The sequence below is a fragment of the Onthophagus taurus genome, chromosome 2 (genome assembly GCF_036711975.1).
Source record: "Onthophagus taurus isolate NC chromosome 2, IU_Otau_3.0, whole genome shotgun sequence".
NCBI lineage: Eukaryota > Metazoa > Arthropoda > Insecta > Coleoptera > Scarabaeidae > Onthophagus > Onthophagus taurus.
Genome location: NC_091967.1, coordinates 26,360,715 through 26,379,565, shown reverse-complemented (window position 1 = coordinate 26,379,565; position 18,851 = coordinate 26,360,715). Strand labels below are relative to the sequence as shown.

Below are 18,851 nucleotides of genomic sequence, written 5' to 3'. Positions count from 1 at the left end.
TTCTTTCCTCTCCAAGGACTACCTCAAGGATTCCCAATCTCACCTATCCTGTACAACTATATTGATCCGGATAGCTACATATTTCAATATGCAGATGACACAACACTAATATCGCATGGAAAAAACCTTCAAATAGCAATAGAATCACTTCAGACGCTATACAACAACATATCATCATGGTTCCACAAATGGAGAGTCACCCCCAATCCGGACAAATTCTAACTATTGATCCCACACTCCAGAATCACCGATCAATCCCTGCACATCACGACAGGCACATCAATTACACAACCTACAAACTTGGTCAAATATTTGGGCATAATCCTAGACAACAAGTTGAAATTCAAAGCACACTACAAAAAATACAAGCAGAGGTAACACGACGAGCAAAACATTTTAGATCATTGACCTACAAAGACAAAGAGAAGGGGTATTTCTGTAAAATCGGCGACACAGATTTATAAAAGTATATGCCGACCACTCCTCGATTATGGACATCTCACAACTATATGTTCCCCGGAGTCAACAAAAGAATTAATCAGGAAAGCAGAAAGATGATTACGAATTCTGACAAAAATTAGACACCCGAACAATCCACTCCACAATATAAACAATGAAGATCTATATTCAAGAGCGGAAATAAAACCAATCTCAGTGAAGCATAAAATACTGAAAGAAAAATTCTCCAAAAATGCCGAGCAAGACACCCTACATCAGATGTGCAAGACTCGAACGAACGAAGAAAGACCTAAAACATTATACGAAGAACTCAACATAAATTCACAAACATAAATATACTGTTATTTTATAATTAATATAAGTGAAGAGAGAGATGATGTTAAGAAATACCCAAGACGATACTAGAATGTGTAAGAGCCAATATAGAAGGATGTCTCAAACATCCTTGATGGATGTCCGGGCATCAATAGTGGAATTTAATAGTCACGGAAAAAGTTTATTTCTCTTTCCGTGTCGAATCTATTGGTGAGTACACGTGAGAAACGTGTTATGAACGGCGCGGCGCGGCCGAGGGTGGCACAGATTGCCTGAGTCTGATTTATGATCTCCTATTGGACGACTTTAAATAGTTCCCATGCGGTTATTATAACATTTCCAAAAATGTTACTAGAAAAATCGCTTCAGAATAATGTATCCTTCAACTGTATAATGCTCTGATGCGGAAGATACGGGACACCTGTATATGCTATGAGTAGTGGGAAACAATACGGTTTTAAAAGTCTGTCGGTGATGTTGTGTAGGTTGAGGATGGCTAGGATTGATAAAGGCGTAGCATGTGACTATTTTAGGGAAAGATGTGTTGAGTTAAGAACGAACAAGGTTCTGTTCTCGACCCCAGATTCTGGAATATAGTGTTGAGTATAGGATTAAATGGTGTGTATGACAGTGTATGTGGATGACGTTGTGTTTTTGATAGGAGGAAAGAGTGGAGCAGAGTTGGAGAGTCTGGTATGTAAGGTAATGTATAATTCTAATTTAGCCGTGCGTGTCTTAAGACGACTAAACCCGAATGTTTCTAATTCTAGCTCTAGTGTAAGTTCTAGTTTTAGTTCAATGAAAAATATACAACAATCTAACTCTGAATGACAACTAAAACTAGAACTAACACTAGCATTAGGATTGACACTAGGACTAGAAACATTCGGGTTTAGCCGTGCGTCTCTTAAGACGGCTAGTAATGACGTAACGATCAATTGTGCTGAAACAGACTATACATACACTTAGCAGCAGAAGTCGGCGTACAAAGGACTTGGAATGCTTTAACTGAGAAAAAAATAGTCATAATCTAATGCGATAAATATCAAATCGTATTATTCTGTATGTTAACAATATACAGGGTGAGTCAGGAGGAACGGACTAAACTTTAGGAGTGTATTGTACGCTTGAAAATAATGTAAAAAAAACTCATATGTTGTTATCCAATTTTAATTTTTTTTTTCATTTTTGACAAGAGCTCTTAGTAAACGAAGCCGGAAATGTTTAGAAGTTAATGGCAATATTTTCGAACAATTGTTAAAATAACGCTGATGATCAATATTTAATTAAGATTTTGTTTAATTGTAGTTATGCAGTAAGAGTTATGCAATAACAAAAAAAGAAAATAAAAGAAAATCGGACAAGGACATATCAGTTTTTTACATTATATTTTAGTGTGCAACACACTCCTAAAGTTTGGTCCGTTCTTCCAGACTCACCCGGTATAAATTTGTTAACAAAATATAAATCAATAAAATATAAACATTACTTAATAAAAAGAAATCTAAACTAAAAATACTTCAAATCTTCAAATAATGCCTATGCAAAAATCTGCGTACAGAGCTAAGTGATTAGTATAAAGAATACATAGTTTATAGGTTATGTACTGTTTCCGGTTTTAACAACAAAACAGTTGATTTCAATTGCGTTAGTAGAGAATTGGAAGCTAAAAGTTAGAATGGAGACGAAAAGCTATAGAAAGACGGGAAAACTTTGCGAGAAATAGGAGCAACTGTATCACATTTCTCCATTCAGAGAGTCATTAATAACTACAAAGACCTGGAGACTACGTCTCACGACCGCGATCGAGCTGACAGAAACAAAAATAGCAGAAACTGTACAACAGCAGTTTCATAAGACTATCAGCAAAGATACGGTGAGAAGAATATTATCAAAGGCCATCTACCTCAGTCACGTTGCACAAAAAAAGGATTGTATCAGATGTCAATCGACAGAATCGACCTAAATAAGCCTATAGAGTTTTGGGAGAAAGTTCTTTTTACAGATGAGAGTAAATTTTGCATCTTCGGCATAAAAGGTAAATACCTTGTTTGGAGAAAACCCGGTACTGCCCTTGATCCTCAAAACTTAAAAGCTACCGTAAAACATGGAGGTGGTGGAGTGATGGTTTGGGGTGTATGTGCGCCAAAGGAGTAGGAAAATTGGCATTTATAACAACCACAATGGACCATAAACAACATAAAAAAATAAAAGGAAAATTTGAAGCCAAGCACCGATAACTTGGATTTATGGTTCGAATATATATTCCAACAAGACAACTACTCTGCCCACGACGTGCCCACAATACCAAACATTGGTTGCTATATAATATGTCAAAACAATTAAAAACACCCCCACAGTCACCTGATTTAAATTCCATTGAACACTTGTGGGATTTATTGGAGCGCAGGATTCGTCAACATAACATAACATGGAAGGAAGGGCTAAAATCACTACGGAAGACACAAAGAAATTAGGGGGGTCATTAAACGTAAGGGTTATCCGACTTCCTCATAATACAGGTGTCTCACGTAACTGGTTCATTAGATCTTTTTTAGGTTCCACTATTCGTACAGTTTTGAAATTTTGGTAGCATGGATTGTTCATTCGGAACTTTCGATCTAAAATATTTTCAAGATAGCTGCCACTTCCGCTCTACCGGAAGTAGACCTTAACTTCGTTATTTTAAATGGAATGCTGTAGCTTTTCTTAGACCTTTTAATTGTACGTAAAAACATATGTTGACTTTCATAAAAGTTATTGGTACCTAGCATCTTTCGTTTTCGAGTTATTTTGGTTTTAAACTTTTTTTGGCAAATTTCACCATGCTCTTTAAAACCCCACATCCTAGTCAACGTTCATTCAGAAACGCTCTAAATTGGCAACAATTACTCTTTAGATGCTGTGAAATAGATTGTCATTTATTGTATCAGAGTATCTTATACAGGGGGTGGTCAAAAATTGTATTACCGTTTCTCCATATTCAACCGCAAGAAAGTCAAAAATTTTAAATGGAATTTATTAGCCTACCCGAAAGGGAATTTAATTCTTTACAATTAATCTATAAACATTCCTATACCTATTTATTGTAGTTTCTCTCATATTGAGAAATTTATTAAAACATGCAGGAAATACAGGAAACCGTTTGTATTTTTATTAGAAGGCCATGACATTTTGAGAATTTTTCGTTAGTAGACTCCACGAGTAATGTGTTAGAAAGAGATAGCATTAGTTTAATATGTCTGCTGTACAATTCAAATAGCCACGTCGAAAAAGTACGTCTGTTCTTCTAAGGGATGTAACTCTATAATTATAACCTCAAATCGAAATGTCTTGTGAGCGTTGTCATGAATCTGTTAGTGTTTTCACAAGTCGAAAATGAAATAAATTAATAATTAATGAAATTATGAACCACTGTTTAAACAAAACTTATTCAATCCCTTGCGACCTGTAAATAACCTTTTAAAGTATTTGTTAAATAAATTAATAATAACATAAATTTTATTATAAATTAATATTAACGATTTTTCGCTGCTTAACCTCTCCTAAATTTGACAATGTTTGACATATAACCTCCATTACTACCTACCTAACATAAGCTTTGATCGTTGGGACTGCACTATTTGCACTCACTTGCACTAAGCAGTTTAGTGCAGATGTTGTATGTTCGTTGGGGATAGTGCGGTTTAGTGCAGTTGCACTCATACTGTTCGTTGAGCCATGTGCAGTGCAATTTAGTGCAGCCGGTGCATGTTAGTGCAGATTTTGTTGCACCTGCTTTCGATTAAGTTCAATAAGTGCAGTGTAACTAAAATGGAGGAATATTTGAAAGCGTGTTCTGTAATAATTAATATTAATATTAAATATTAAGAAATAAAACCTTATAATAATTAATATTTGTTGTATTAGAGAACACAGTATAAAAATTGGATTAAAACTCTTAAAGGGTTTAAGGCATTGTGGAATAAACTACAAGGTCTTGGTTTTAAATTTCTTTTGCCCATAAATTTAAACCAAGATCCCTTAGAAAATTTTTTCGGATGTGTTCGTCTGCACGGCGCTCGCAACATCAATCCCTCCTGCACGGCTTTTAAAAATACCTATAAAACTTTGTTGGTGAATAACTTTGCCTTATCACATTCGCCGGGAGCCAATTGCGAAGAAGATGATAGCCGGCTGGCTTTTGAAAAAGTAAAATCATTTGCTTCTTCTGTATTATCGTCAAATTCTACAACATCCTTTGAAGAACATCTAGACATGAATGAAGATGAAGGTGAAGATACAGGCGAAGATGTAGTCAACCAAAGCGAAATTGCTGCGAATACACACGCATACATAAGATTGAAATCTAACACATGCCGTAGTGATTTTATTTCACAAAGAAGTAGTCATGGAATACTTATAGAGGAGCGTGCCTATACCCCACAGGCGCTGTTGCAGCCAAGCGATAAGCTACAGGTGTTATTTTCAGAAGGCACCAAAATAATACATAACAAGCTACTGAAAATAGCTAACCAGCGTTCTATTAAAAAGAAATTAATTTTTTATTTATCAAAAATGGAAAATCCGAAATTTAATTGTACGGAACACAATTTATTTAAAATTTTTTGTAATGTGTTTGTTAAATTTTATGTACAGGTGGGCAAATTTGGGTGTTATTATAGGCTATCTCAGAAACTAGAAGAGATACGAAAAAAGTAGGTGCCATGTCCCGGTCTCTTTTTTCGTGACTAATCCAATCCCGCAAACACCAAACCTCTATTTTCTTTTGTTTTTAAGTTATAGTCAAATTTTCGTGATTTCAAAAAATGCTCATATTTCGTTTATTTTTCAAATTAGAGAAATGAAGTTGATACGTTCTTAAGACACTTTTTTAAGTAGAATATACTGCCGTTGTAAAATTTTAAACATACTTGATGATTTTTGAGATACAACACAAAGTTGTGTTTTTTTTAAATACAAACTATACTTGATTATGATGTTACTGAAAAGAGCATACTTTTAGCTTTCCAATGATCGTATGTATCGCATGTATGGTATCTTTGTAGAAAATAAGCGTTAATTTTCAATTCCAAAATAGTGAGTGCTAAAGTTCAAAATTTTGATTATAGTAGGCGGGTTAGGACAGTAATTACTACCTAATTGCTATATTTATGATTTTGCACGAATATGACAGAAAGTTTGTCTTGTACCATTATGCAGGATAAAGTTGGTTTTGTACCAACGAATAAAAACTTTGAATAGTTGATTTAAATTTCTCAGTGTCTTATCCCTGACTTTGTTCACCAATAAAAAATGATTAGTAGATAAAGTTTGTTTATTAAAAATACAAGAAACGTATTAATTAATGAATAATTAAATATGAACAACAACTTCAGGAACTAAACAGTCACCGACTGTGTCATCTTCTTCTCCTAAACTTACTGGTTGTAAGGTTAGAACAGTTGGGTATCAATGAATGAAATCTTCGGTGTTATCTTCCCAGTTTTCCCCAACCATGAGATTTAGAAGTTTTTTGATATCAGCAATCTTTTCTTTTGAAATTGGGTGAGATAGAGGAAGATTAGGGATCATAAACTAGACAGCGGACTTTCCATTGAAACGATGTTTATATGGGATATGGAGCCTTATCGATATTTTTATGGGATATCTTATTTCATTTTCAAAGAATCACTTTTTAATTTTATCACTTTATGTATTTAAAGATCATGAGGATTTTTTAAGCGGGAAACTCGTTTCGAAAAATTACTAAGTGGCATTTAACGTTTTCCTCGCCTACTATAATTAAAATTTGGAATACTAATCTTTAATATTTTAGAATTAAAAATAACGCTTATTTTCCCCAAATACACCATGCGTGTAATACATCATTGGAAAGCTAAAAATATGCTCTTTTCAGTAACACCATAATCTACTATAGTTTGTATTTAAAAAAATACAACTTTGTGTTGTATCTCAAAAATCATCAAATATTTTTAAAATTTTTCAACGGCAGTATATTCTACTTAAAAAAGTGTCTTAAGAACGTATCAACCCCATTTCTCTAATTTGAAAAATAAACGAAATATGAGCATTTTTTGAAATCACGAAAATTTGACTTTTTGGCTATAACTTAAAAACAAAAGAAGATAGAGGTTTGGTGTTTGCGGGATTGGGCTAGTCTCGAAAAAAGAGACCGGGACATGGCACCTACTTTTTTCGTATCTCTTATAGTTTCTGAGATAGCCTATAATAACACCCAAATTTGCCCACCCTGTACATATGTGGGTGAAAAACATAAACGCTATCTTGTTTTTTATTTATGTTATTTTTAATTACCTACTTAATTTTACTTTCTTTTTTGTAATTTTTATTTCATCATTTTGTTTCTTAATTTAGTTTATTTTATTTTTTTGTTTCTATTTTAATATATTTTTTAACTTAAAATTGTTTTTGACTTAACAAAATTTCGTTTTAAAATTGTGTATGTTGAAATTTTGCAGAAACAAATTCTCTATAAACAAAATTAACAATTTTTGCTTATAGTGAATTTGTTTCTGTAAAATTTTATCATGCATGGTTTTAAAACAAAAACCTAATTCCAAAGATTTTTAAAATTCCCGGGTAAAATGCTACCGCGCTACTAGCGTTAAATGAGGGTAGTCTGAACTCAACAGCGTTCATATGGAGTTGGATAACCTTCCAGTATGTTTACTGAAAAAAATCCCCGAAAATGTAATTTGGACGGCCTATACGAACGAAAGTCGAGGCATCTCTTTTTTTTCTGACTGTACATTTAAAGACTATTTTCAGGTCACACCTATTATTTTGCACAGCACTGTACACGGTACATAGCACAAACTAAATTTAATTGTCAATCAAATTTTGACAGCTGTCAATGTAAATCTTTAAATAATCTTAATAATTCAGTGTACCTAACTTAATTGTAAGTATTAGACCGTTTAGAACAAGAAAATTGAAAATATTAATATTTTTAAATAATAAATGGTGACGTAAAAATTATTACCGGGGTAACAAACTAAAATAACATTTTCAAAACTTCAACGTTTAAAAAATTTCCTATCTTTCGTGCCAAGTTGCTCTCGTAAAAACATTTCTGGTTTGGAAAGAGGTCAAGATTTTATATAAACAACAAAAACAACTCATCCAAACAATCTTACCAAATTAAACTCGTAATCGTGAGTTTTTAAAGTAGTTACTAAAGTTAAATATTGACCAAACAATTCCGTACATCCACGTACATCGTTTTCTTTATAGAATTTGAACGAACATTTTAAAATAACCGCTTCGGTTACCGGCCGGTTATCTCCTCTGATTCGCCCACGTGAACTTCATTCTACGCGAGTTTTTTATTACGTTGCATCATAACAACACGTAAAACGTTTAAAAGATAACACTTATAGAGTTTTATAATAACAACAACAACGATGGCTTGTGGTGGTTCGTTCGATAAGCTTAGAGACATGGATTTAACCCGTGATGAAGTCGAAAAATTGGGGGACGCCTTAAAAAACAAAGAGTTTAGAAAATTATTGTGCGATTACGTTGATGAAATAAGAGATCCCGAAAATCAAAAACTTTATCAAAACGAAATAACCCAATTAGAAAAAGAACGAGGATACGATGTGACCTTCATTAATCCAAGTGCTGGGTATGTAATCAAAACAAGCTTAAATGGTACCAAAAAAGCTTTCATTAATATTTGTAAAAACGAAAATATCGAAAAACCCTCTTCAAAAAGAAGTGTTCAAGAAGGGCAGAATGGTTTAAATTGGAATTTACCGTTTTCTTTAGCTCCACCAAGAGAAGATATTGATAAAAAAGGGGTACGATGTGAAGTTTTCGATGTTGTTTTTCATCCTGATACTTTATATTTAGCTGCAAATAATAAAGCCTTCTTGAATATGGTTAATAACACGGCCTGTGAAGCTGTTGAGTCCAATTTTAATGTTAAACTTGATTGTAAGAATTTAAAATTTCCTAAAATGCAATATAAAGGGATGGCACATCCAGCAATAATCCGTAAAAAATCACAATCTAAACCAGAACCTTTAGAACCCCAAGAACAAGTTTTAATGGATAAATTGTATGACACTTTACCCAAAGTGGAGGAACAAATTCCTTGTAAATTTAAAGTGAAAAGAAATGAGGGTGAGAATGCAAGTAAATACACAATACCTAATTATATGATAAAACATAGGAGTAATATTGAGTTGGAGGAGTTCACTGAGGATAAAAATTGTAAAATAAATTGTACCATACCTAAAGAATTAATTATAGAGATTAATTTACCTTTGTTAAAATCAGCTGGGGATATCACTTTAGATGTTACAGAAAAAACAGTCCAATTAATTAGTGAAAAACCATCTAAATACAAATTAGAATTGACTCTACCTTATTGTGTAAATCAAGATATGGGGAATGCTAAATTTGCACAAGACTCAAAAAAATTAGTTATTACTTTACCGGTTAAAAGAAAAAGTATTATTGATGCAATAGATGATAGTGGAGTTGAAAGTGACCATGGTTCAAGCCCCACTGAGTTTTCAAGTGATGAATTAATCACTATATTAGATGACTCAAAAGAATTAAAAATAAAAAATAATAATTTCCTTGATCCCAACATTGAATACATACTCCCTGAATTCTCCTCCCATTTCTCCCAAAACATTTTAACACTAACTTTACAAACAAGAAACGTCGACGAATCCTCATTAAAAAAATTAACCACCCCCAAATCTTTACACCTTAAATTTTCCACAGTAAGTTCGGGATTTTATCCAGTATCTTATTCCTTTTACATCGAATTAAATTCAATTCAAGAAGATGATTTATCAGTTGAAGTTTGGGATAACAACGTCATCATTCAAATTCCAATTAATTTGAGTAAAATCGATTCTTATTTGGTTGGTTTAAATGAAAATGAAGTGGATAAGAAGTTTTTAAATGATACCCCACCGTCGACGTCGACCCAATCTGAAGAGAACTCCTCTGAATATCTTAAACATGTACAAGAAAATAAAAGTTGCTCAAAAAAAAAGTTTAAACGCACGAAAAATGTACAGATTGAGATTGAGAAGTTGAATGAAGATGAAAATAAACCGCCTATGAGTAAAGCGATTGATATTGAAGGTGCTGTTTCGGAATCGAGTGGAGATGAATTGAGCTCGAGTTATAGTCCGAGTAAGTCTAAGGGTATTTTAAAACGATTTCCGGGGTCTTGTAGCTCGGTAAGTCGTAGCGTTTCTGAATCTAGTATTGACGACTTCCTTTGGGCGTCATCGTTTGAAAATTGTCACGCTAGTTTAGATTCTATCATTCCAGAGGATGGGGAAGTTTCGTCGAGTTTGAAGAAAACCGTCAGATTTAATGATGTCGTCTTAAAACAATTGTATAGGTAAGATATGAAACATATAATATAGTTTAAAAGTAATGTGCAACATAAAACTGTTTTTGTAATAGGATATATCAATTTTCATCATGTGATAATATTTTAAAAGAAAAATTATGTACATAATTTTAATACTTTGGTAATAATTCATTAATTTATCGTCTAGACCTGGTTTCGGGCCCTGCCCTTCATCAGTAGATTAGACCCTACAATGTACAAACATATAAGATAGTAACATTAGAAAAAATTTATGTTAAAGTAGCATTAAAAATAATGTACAGGGTGGGCAAATTTGGGTGTTATTATAGGCTATCTCAGAAACTATAAGAGATACGAAAAAAGTAGGTGCCATGACCCGGTCTCTTTTTTCGAGACTAACCCAATCGCACAAACACCAAACCTCTATCTTCTTTTGTTTTTAAGTTATAGCCAAAAAGTCAAATTTTCGTGATTTCAAAAAATGTTCATATTTCGTTTATTTTTCAATTTACAGAAATGGGGTTGTTACGTTCTTAAGACACTTTTTTAAGTAGAATATACTGCCGTTGAAAAATTTTAAATATACTTGATGATTTTTTAAATACAAACTATACTTGATTATGATGTTAATGAAAAGACCATATTTTTAGCTTTCCAATGATGTATTGCACGCATGGTGTATTTGCAGAAAATAAGCGTTAATTTTCAATTCCAAAATAGTAAGCGCCAAATTATTCAAAATTTTGATTATAGTAGGCGGGTCCGGATAATAAATACTACCTAGTGGCTATAATATGACAGAATAAAGGTGGTTTTGTACTATTATTCAGGATAAAGTTGGTTGTGTACCAACGAATAAAAACTTTGAATAGTTAATTTAAATTTCTCAACATCTTATCCCTGACTTTGTTTACCAATAAAAAAAGGTTAGCAAGTAAAGTTTGTTTATTAAAAATACAAGAAATGTATTAATTAATGAATAATTAAATATGAACAACTTCAGGAACTAAACAGTCACAAACTGTCATCTTCTTCTACTAAACTTACTGGTTGTAAGGTTAGAACAGCTGGGTATCAATGAATGAAATCTTCGGTAGTATCTTCCCAGTTTTCCCCAACCATGAGATTTAGAAGTTTTTTCATATTAGTAACCTTTTCTTTTCAAATTGGGTGAGATAGAGGAAGATTAGGGATCATAAACTGGGCAGCGGACTTGAAACGATGTTTATATGGGATATGGAGCCTTATCTATCATTTTCAAAGATTCATTTTTTATCGCTTTATGTATTTAAAGATAATGAGGAATTTTTAAGCGGGAAACTCGTTTCGAAAAATTCATGAATGAAATGATCAGTAAACTCACGTTACTATAGTAACTAAGTATTTTCCCCAAATACACCATGTGTGCAATACATCATTGGAAAGCTAAAAATATGCTCTTTTCAGTAACACCATAATCTACTATAGTTTGTATTTAAAAAAAATACAACTGTGTTGTATCTCAAAAATCATCGAATATTTTTAAAATTTTTCAACGGCAGTAAATTCTACTTAAAAAAGTGTCTTAAGAACGTATCAACCCCATTTTTCTAATTTCAAAAACAAACGAAATATGAGCATTTTTTGAAATCACGAAAATTTGACTTATTGGCTATAACTTAAAAACAAAAGAAGATAGAGGTTTGGTGTTTGCGGGATTGGGTTAGTCTCGAAAAAAGAGACCGGAACATGGCACCTACTTTTTTCGTATCTCTTATAGTTTCTGAGATAGCCTATAATAACACCCAAATTTGCCCACCCTGTACAGGGTATCCCAATTTCGATGTCCGCATAGGCTATCTCCGAAACTAAAAGAGATAGAAAAAAAGTAGCTTACATGTCATGATCTCGTTTTTCTAGAAACTGCTAATGCCGAAAACTTCGAACAGCTATCGTCTTTTGTTTTCGTCCTATCGGCAAAAACTGAAAATTTTGCGAAAACGACAATCGCGAATATCTCACTTATTATCAACGATAGAGTATTATAAATAAAACATTATAAGGGCAACTTTTTACGAAGAATTTAGTGGCGTGGGTAGAATTTTTTTCCCATCTTTTATTTTCGAGATTTTAGACGTAACTTTATTTTTTTAAATCGAAACCATAGTTGGCTATGACCTAAAATAATTTGTTATTTTCTTCTGATAACAAATGTATATAGTTTGTGGGGTATATTTCTTATAGTTATTGAATAATTAACAAAAATTTCATTTTGTTCTATCTAAAACTAATGTATGTATTTAAAAGTTAATGTTGCTATGGTGATAACCATACATACTATGATGGAACATAATGTATCAATTTTTTTTGTTCTTTCTAAAACTATTGTATGTATTTAAAACTTAATGTTGTTATGTTGATAACCATACCATGATGGAAAACATTGGGTACGTTCAGCAGGTGTCAACAGTTGAATTAAATCAGTCAGCTAGTTGTATGAGCTTTAATACAGCGGAACGAAATCGGCTGAACAAGCAATTGTGAATTAGCAGCATAACCTAAAACTATGGCCGACAATAATATTTTTGAAAATTTTGTGTTATTACAAGGGATAATGGATGATGATGTTGATTTTAAGGCTCATTTCATTTTATACAGTTCTGCCAGTTTTCAAAATTAAAGGGGAGAAACAAAAAATATTAATCCTAACCTAGAATTTCACAACCGCTGACAAACTAAGCGCAGATTACTTACGCTGAGATATTTACTAAACTGCTGCGTAACAGCGCTGACTTAGCGTATCGTTCAGCTGCGACTGCTAATATAGCAACTCAACAGTAGACACCGGCTGAACGTGCCCATTGTTTCCAATTATTGCCAAAGTTTGTAGTGCTGGTGCTCTGTCATATTGAAAATATATCATTTGAGACTTATTTAATGGCAAATTGTCGACCAAAGGCACAACGTGCTGCCTTGATATATTGAGGTATTACTTGTGTTTAAGTTTTTATGGTAGATACTATATGCCAACATTCTATTATCTAAAAGGGCACACCATACATTGAACCCCAACCTTCTTCGAACACTCAGAGACTTCATTGGTCCAGATGACATTTTGAACAAACAGCAGATTATTTAATTTTTCTAAATATCATCTACAAAATTCTAATCTTAGATTGACAGCACGTAAATAATGGGTTAGCCCCGCTTTGTATGGTTTATACTTATTTTTCTTTCATATTCGGGAGCAGCGGCTTTTGGGTCAGACGTCTTGTTCAATTTCTCTGCAAGATGTTGATGGATTTATCGCAAGTGAAGCCAACATTGACTTCATCCTCTTGCAGGTCATTTTGTTGATACGTTTTTGCACGTGGTTTGGGGAAGGACCAAAAATCTATTAAATTTTCTGCTAATCGGCTGAAGGTTCTTACCAGTTCTTACGTGCGGTTGTCTTCTTTCCGGATTCCTTGTGAAATATAATTGCGCGGCTAACGCCGCATTCTTATCTGATGACATATAGCATTCCATCATGTTACAGTTTTCATAATTTTCGAAATTCATTTTAAAGTTTTATTCAGTTTTGTTATACTTTGACACTTAACATGCTGGTGCTTCGTACCAGCACATAATGCCAGAGTTGTTATCGAATTTTTAAATACAAACTTAAGCAATTATTTGATACATTATGTGTCATCATAGTATGTATGGTTATCACCATAGCAACATAACTTTTAAATACATATATTAGTTTTAGATAGAACAAAATGATTTTTTGTTAATTATTCAATAACTATAAGAAATATACCCCACAAACTATATATATTTGTTATCAGAAGAAAATAACAAATTATTTTAGGTCATAGCCAACTATGGTTTCCATTTAAAAAAATAAAGTTACTTCTAAACTCTCGAAAATAAAAGATGGGAAAAAAATTCTACTGGATTCTTCGTAAAAAGTTGCCCATATAATGTTTTATTTATAATACTCCATCTTTGATAATAAGTAAGATATTCGTGAATGTCGTTTTCGCAAAATTTTCAGGTTTTGCCGATAGGGCGAAAACAAAAGATGATATCTGTTCGGAGTTTTCGGCATTAGCATTTTCTCAAAAAACGAGATCATGACATGTAAGCTACTTTTTTTCTATCTCTTTTAGTTTCGGATATAGCCTATGCGGACATCGAAATTGGGACACCCTGTACAGATACATCATATAGCACTGAACAGGAAGTTTAGAGGGTCTTTATTGGACGTTAGGAACAAACGATTAGCCCACTGTGGCAGCGATCACCACCTTGTTGCAAATTTACGACTGAAGACTATGGCTGCTAAAAGATAGTTTCAGCAAAAGGAATCGCTGTGAGATGCTACCGAAACAAGAACAAGCAGACAGCGACGTTGAAGATACATGGATCTAATCAAAGCATCTTAAACCTTAAAAAAGACTGGATGTCTGAGAATACGTAAGATCTATGTAATTAGTCGTAGAAAGGAGATCAAAGGACGACTAAATATTAGCAAAAAGTCCAAGCACATACGGAGTATACAGTCACCGACCATCTAGTAAAGAACGTGTGATAAAGCAGAGCTTGTTGAAGAAGAGCTGATACAAGGAACTATATAGCATTACACATGCTATCTAGGAAGGGATTCAATAAGAGTAAACCTATAAGAGGATGGACAACTGTTGACAACACAAGGAGACCAACTCACGAGGTGTAAGGAACATTTCTGCGAGATTATAAATAGAGAAGACTAGATGCTGTTGATAGACATCTATATACGTTTGAGAACTGTTATGTTTGCCAATTGCATCAAATTTCATCACATTATGTTTCAAAGAATACTGTAATATTTCTTTCTATAAACTTTATACTCTAATTCTCTTAGAAGTCACAGCGTTTCATGCTAAGTGTCTTTTTCTTATTTAAGAAAGAATGGGAGGTGTTTGCAATTCTATATTCGCCTCTATTTGCGGTTTTCTGTTATTAAGAGTGTTATTGATAACGTTATTTTTAATAATTTTAAACTTTTAATGGTAGTTGTATGTCACATAACTACTCACTATTGGCAGAAGACTGGAAACTACTAATAGATGACTAGATACTGCAAATGAAATACTAAATACTGTTTGAAGAAGACTACTTGCTCCTTGAAGATGACTACTTACCGCTTGCAGAAGATTACTTATTGTGTGCAAAAGATTACTTACTGCTTACAGAAGACTAGATATTGCTCATGGAGAGGTAGATACTGCTAAAAATAGATCGGATACTGGTTGTACAAAACTGCTTACTGTTGGTAAAAGAGTAAGTGCTGGTAATAGATGCCTAGATAATATTAATAGATGAGAGTATTGCTAATGAAGGATGTATAGTTTCTATACATTCAACAGGCATGAATCTGCGGGAAGTTGCGATGAGATAACAACAGCATCTATACCACCGCTTTCACATCACTCAATTATTTGTTGTTTACTAGCACAGTTCAGACCAAAAGATCGTATAAATTCAGTTAACGTACTAATTTAGTTAGCGGCCAGTCCAACATAGGCTACAAGAAAAGTGCCAAAAGAATCATCAGTCCAAAAATTATTTCTATCCATATTTTATGTATTTTGTCCAACAACTTCCTGTGAATGGCACATGGATAGGTGAACTTCAATGAATAATTTGCAGATAGGCCAGCACAGTAGCCACACTTTAAAATTGATATTCCTATCAACGATGAGACTGAAATAAAACCTAAAATGAAAATAATGCTGTTGATTGAGCAACTGAGAACCTATGTATTAAGTAGATATTCATCATCACATTGACTCCTGGTTAAATTCCTTATTTATCAACTACAAGATTATTGCATTGGCATCTGCTACATAAAGCACCCCAACCTGACAGTCCTGCACTGTTTGGATAATCCACGTTAAAATACGACAAGTGCAGTTTTTTTCTGAAAGATGAAGTGTCATTGTAATGCGAACTTATGCGTTGATAAATCGAAGGGGTGGAATGGCCGCTTAGAGAAAAATCTAGATACTATTGACAAGAGTAAAAGTTACCGATAGAATGTTAGATACTGTTAATGGAAGTCAAAAAACAATAGATATTGATTATAGGAGTCCAAACACTGCTGATACAACTTTAGATACTGCTGCTAATAAACGAGTATCTGCTGCTTACAGATGACTAATCATTGCTTGTAGATAAATAAAAACGGCATAACTATAGATATTGTAGAAGACTAGATACTATATAGAGGCAAAGGAATAGATATTGCTGGCAAAAAACTGGATGCTGGTAATAAAGGAACATATACTGCCTACATATACTGGCATAACATACTGCTAGCAGATGACTACATACTACAAATACAAGGCTAAATACTGCTGGCAAAAAACTAGATGCTACTGATAAAGGAGTACACATATATTGCTTACAGATGACTAATCATTGCTTACAGATACCGATTTCATAACGTACTGCTGACAGATGACTATTATCCATGCCAAAACTCAAGGCCTTTCACTTTAGTGATCGATATCTTAGCAACCGCTCGTTATTTCTGTTTCTTTTTACATTATAATTCGCTTTAATTGCTCTATAAAAATTTAAGAGACATAAGTTTGGAAAACTAATAACAGTATTCGATAAACGCATTTATACATATTTTGGTCAAATCTTGCTTACTAAACTGCAATTTTCTGCGAAACTATATAAATATCGAAAAAATAAAATGTATCTACACCAAACATTTTATTTGCACATTTCTTAATTACTACAAATTTATTATATAGAATATATGTAAACTTCTTTAATAATTTTTTTTATGATTTATTGTTGCAGATTTAATTCGAGTATACTAGGGCAAAAAAAGAAGAATCAACGCAAAGCAAAAAATAAAAAACGTGCTCATGATAGAAGACACAGTGAGAGCGAAATGTCTGAGTTGGATGAGCTCAAGGAGAGGGATTCTAAGACTAACGAACCGGAGACAAATAATGTAGATAAGCGCAAAGCGCAGGCTGTGGATGATGAAGAACCAGAAGAAGAGGAAGAAGGAAATTTGGATATATTCGATTTGGATATTTAAACTAAATATTTATTAAGAGGTTTTTACATTTTTGTAATACGAGCACCAATTTGTACTACTCCATTTTAATTAATTAGTTAGTTGGGCTCAAACTTGGCTGTATTTTCTGGAATAATTCCTTAACTGGTTTCAATTATTTTAGTTAACTTTTTATTACTTTGTGATGGAATTTTAAAAGTACATTTTTATAGGGTAGTTTTTAATTAAGTAATTCTGAAAACACAGCTTTGATTTGTGGCTTAAATTAGTATACAAAAAAATTAATACAAAAAAAAAATTACAAAACCTTAAAAGTACAAAAAAAATGTATGTATAGACGATAATTCATTCAACTTTATCATTATTACTTCTATTATTTCTTTTGAATTTACATGTCTATATACATTTCTATTAATTTTTATTGGTAATTATTATTAATTGTTTAGTATTTTTTTTTCTTGATTGTTTTAAAAACGCAGTGATTTCCACTTATTGTTATTAAATTTTTTAGTTTCAATTTTTTGGTGGCCATAGTTAATTCGAGTTTTAATTCTTATTTCTACTTAACATTGTGATAAATATTGTTTAGCATATTTCAATTTATTTTTATCTGTGGTATACTAAGTATTGATTTTACTGTTTACGGTCAAGAATTTCTTTTTTTCGAAATCATTTGTTAAGTATTATCAATGTTTAGATCTTGAAATAAATTTTATGGAAAATCTAATCATTTTTATTACTCAAATCTTTCATTAATCATTATACAGGTGTGCCGAAACTCAACGTCAAGCAGGTACTTAGAGAGGTCAATCTATACTTGTTATAATAATGAGTCGCACAATTATAAATATATCTTTATTAACTATTAACTCTACAGATCTTTTATAGCTAGTACACACACGAGTTGCTTGTCATGCAATACTTATGCAACTTGTCGTACATCTTTATGACACCTCTCCCATCAAGTTAATACATCACATGTCATAATCGTTAAATTTAGTCGGCTTTCGCATTATTCGGGACGGCTTAGTTTTTAAATTGACAATTGGTTGTTCATTATTTGTAATTAAAGGTACAATAGCATTTTCTACTTTATCACCTAACTTATTATTATCATGATTAGAATCAATGTCCTTTGGAAGAGCAAGAGGAATCGTACTCTATTTGTAGGTAGTTGTCTGTCAGTTACTGATTTCCTCAAGACTTGACTATTTCTTCTTAGTACATTCAGTCCTGTGTTTATTAAGTATGATTTTGGACTTTCATGTTTACCTATAACTACGGCTGCCTGCCACTCCTTGTTCTTTCTATAAACTATCCTTTCTCCCACATTTAAGTCTTTCAATGGTTTTGTTCCCTTGTCATAGAATTTTTTCATTATTTCTTGTTTCTTGCTTAAATCAGTTTTAAAGCTCTTGATTTCCTCATTTATTTTTCCTACTATGGGTAACTTCGTTTTAATCTTTCGAGAAAACAAAAGTTCAGCAGGAGATCTCATTAACCCTGTAATTGGTGTATTTCGATATTCCATCAACGCAGCATCTAGATCTTTAATTTTACGAAGTATGTTCTTAGCTGTCGTTCTGCCAAACCATACGATCTTGGATATCTCGGGCTGCTGGTTTTAAATTCAAAATCATATTCTTTTGCGTTTTCTAC

At 32.7% G+C, this 18,851-nt stretch overlaps 1 protein-coding gene across 2 annotated transcripts; it reads left to right on the top strand.

Annotated features, from left to right (window-relative positions):
* Positions 1 to 7,750: 7,750 nt before the first annotated feature.
* LOC111417324 (Nop17 like) lies at positions 7,751 to 17,919 on the top strand. Of its 2 annotated transcripts, XM_023049560.2 has the most exons (3): positions 7,751 to 9,957; positions 10,099 to 10,171; positions 16,967 to 17,919. In XM_023049560.2, the coding sequence occupies exons 1-3, from the start codon at positions 8,202 to 8,204 to the stop codon at positions 17,211 to 17,213; spliced, it is 2,076 nt and encodes a 691-aa protein (XP_022905328.2). In that variant the 5' UTR covers positions 7,751 to 8,201; the 3' UTR covers positions 17,214 to 17,919. The 2 variants fall into 2 exon arrangements, with proteins under 2 accessions (XP_022905328.2, XP_022905327.2); XM_023049559.2 differs by having other exon boundaries at positions 7,756 to 10,171.
* Positions 17,920 to 18,851: the final 932 nt, after the last annotated feature.

Bases quoted from the DNA above. Each gene is read 5' to 3' on its own strand.
- LOC111417324 (XM_023049559.2), top strand. From the start codon at position 8,202: ATGGCTTGTGGTGGTTCGTTCGATAAGCTTAGAGACATGGATTTAACC. The intron at 10,172-16,966 runs GTAAGATATGAA...TTATTGTTGCAG, and splicing joins GTCTTAAAACAATTGTATAG to ATTTAATTCGAGTATACTAG.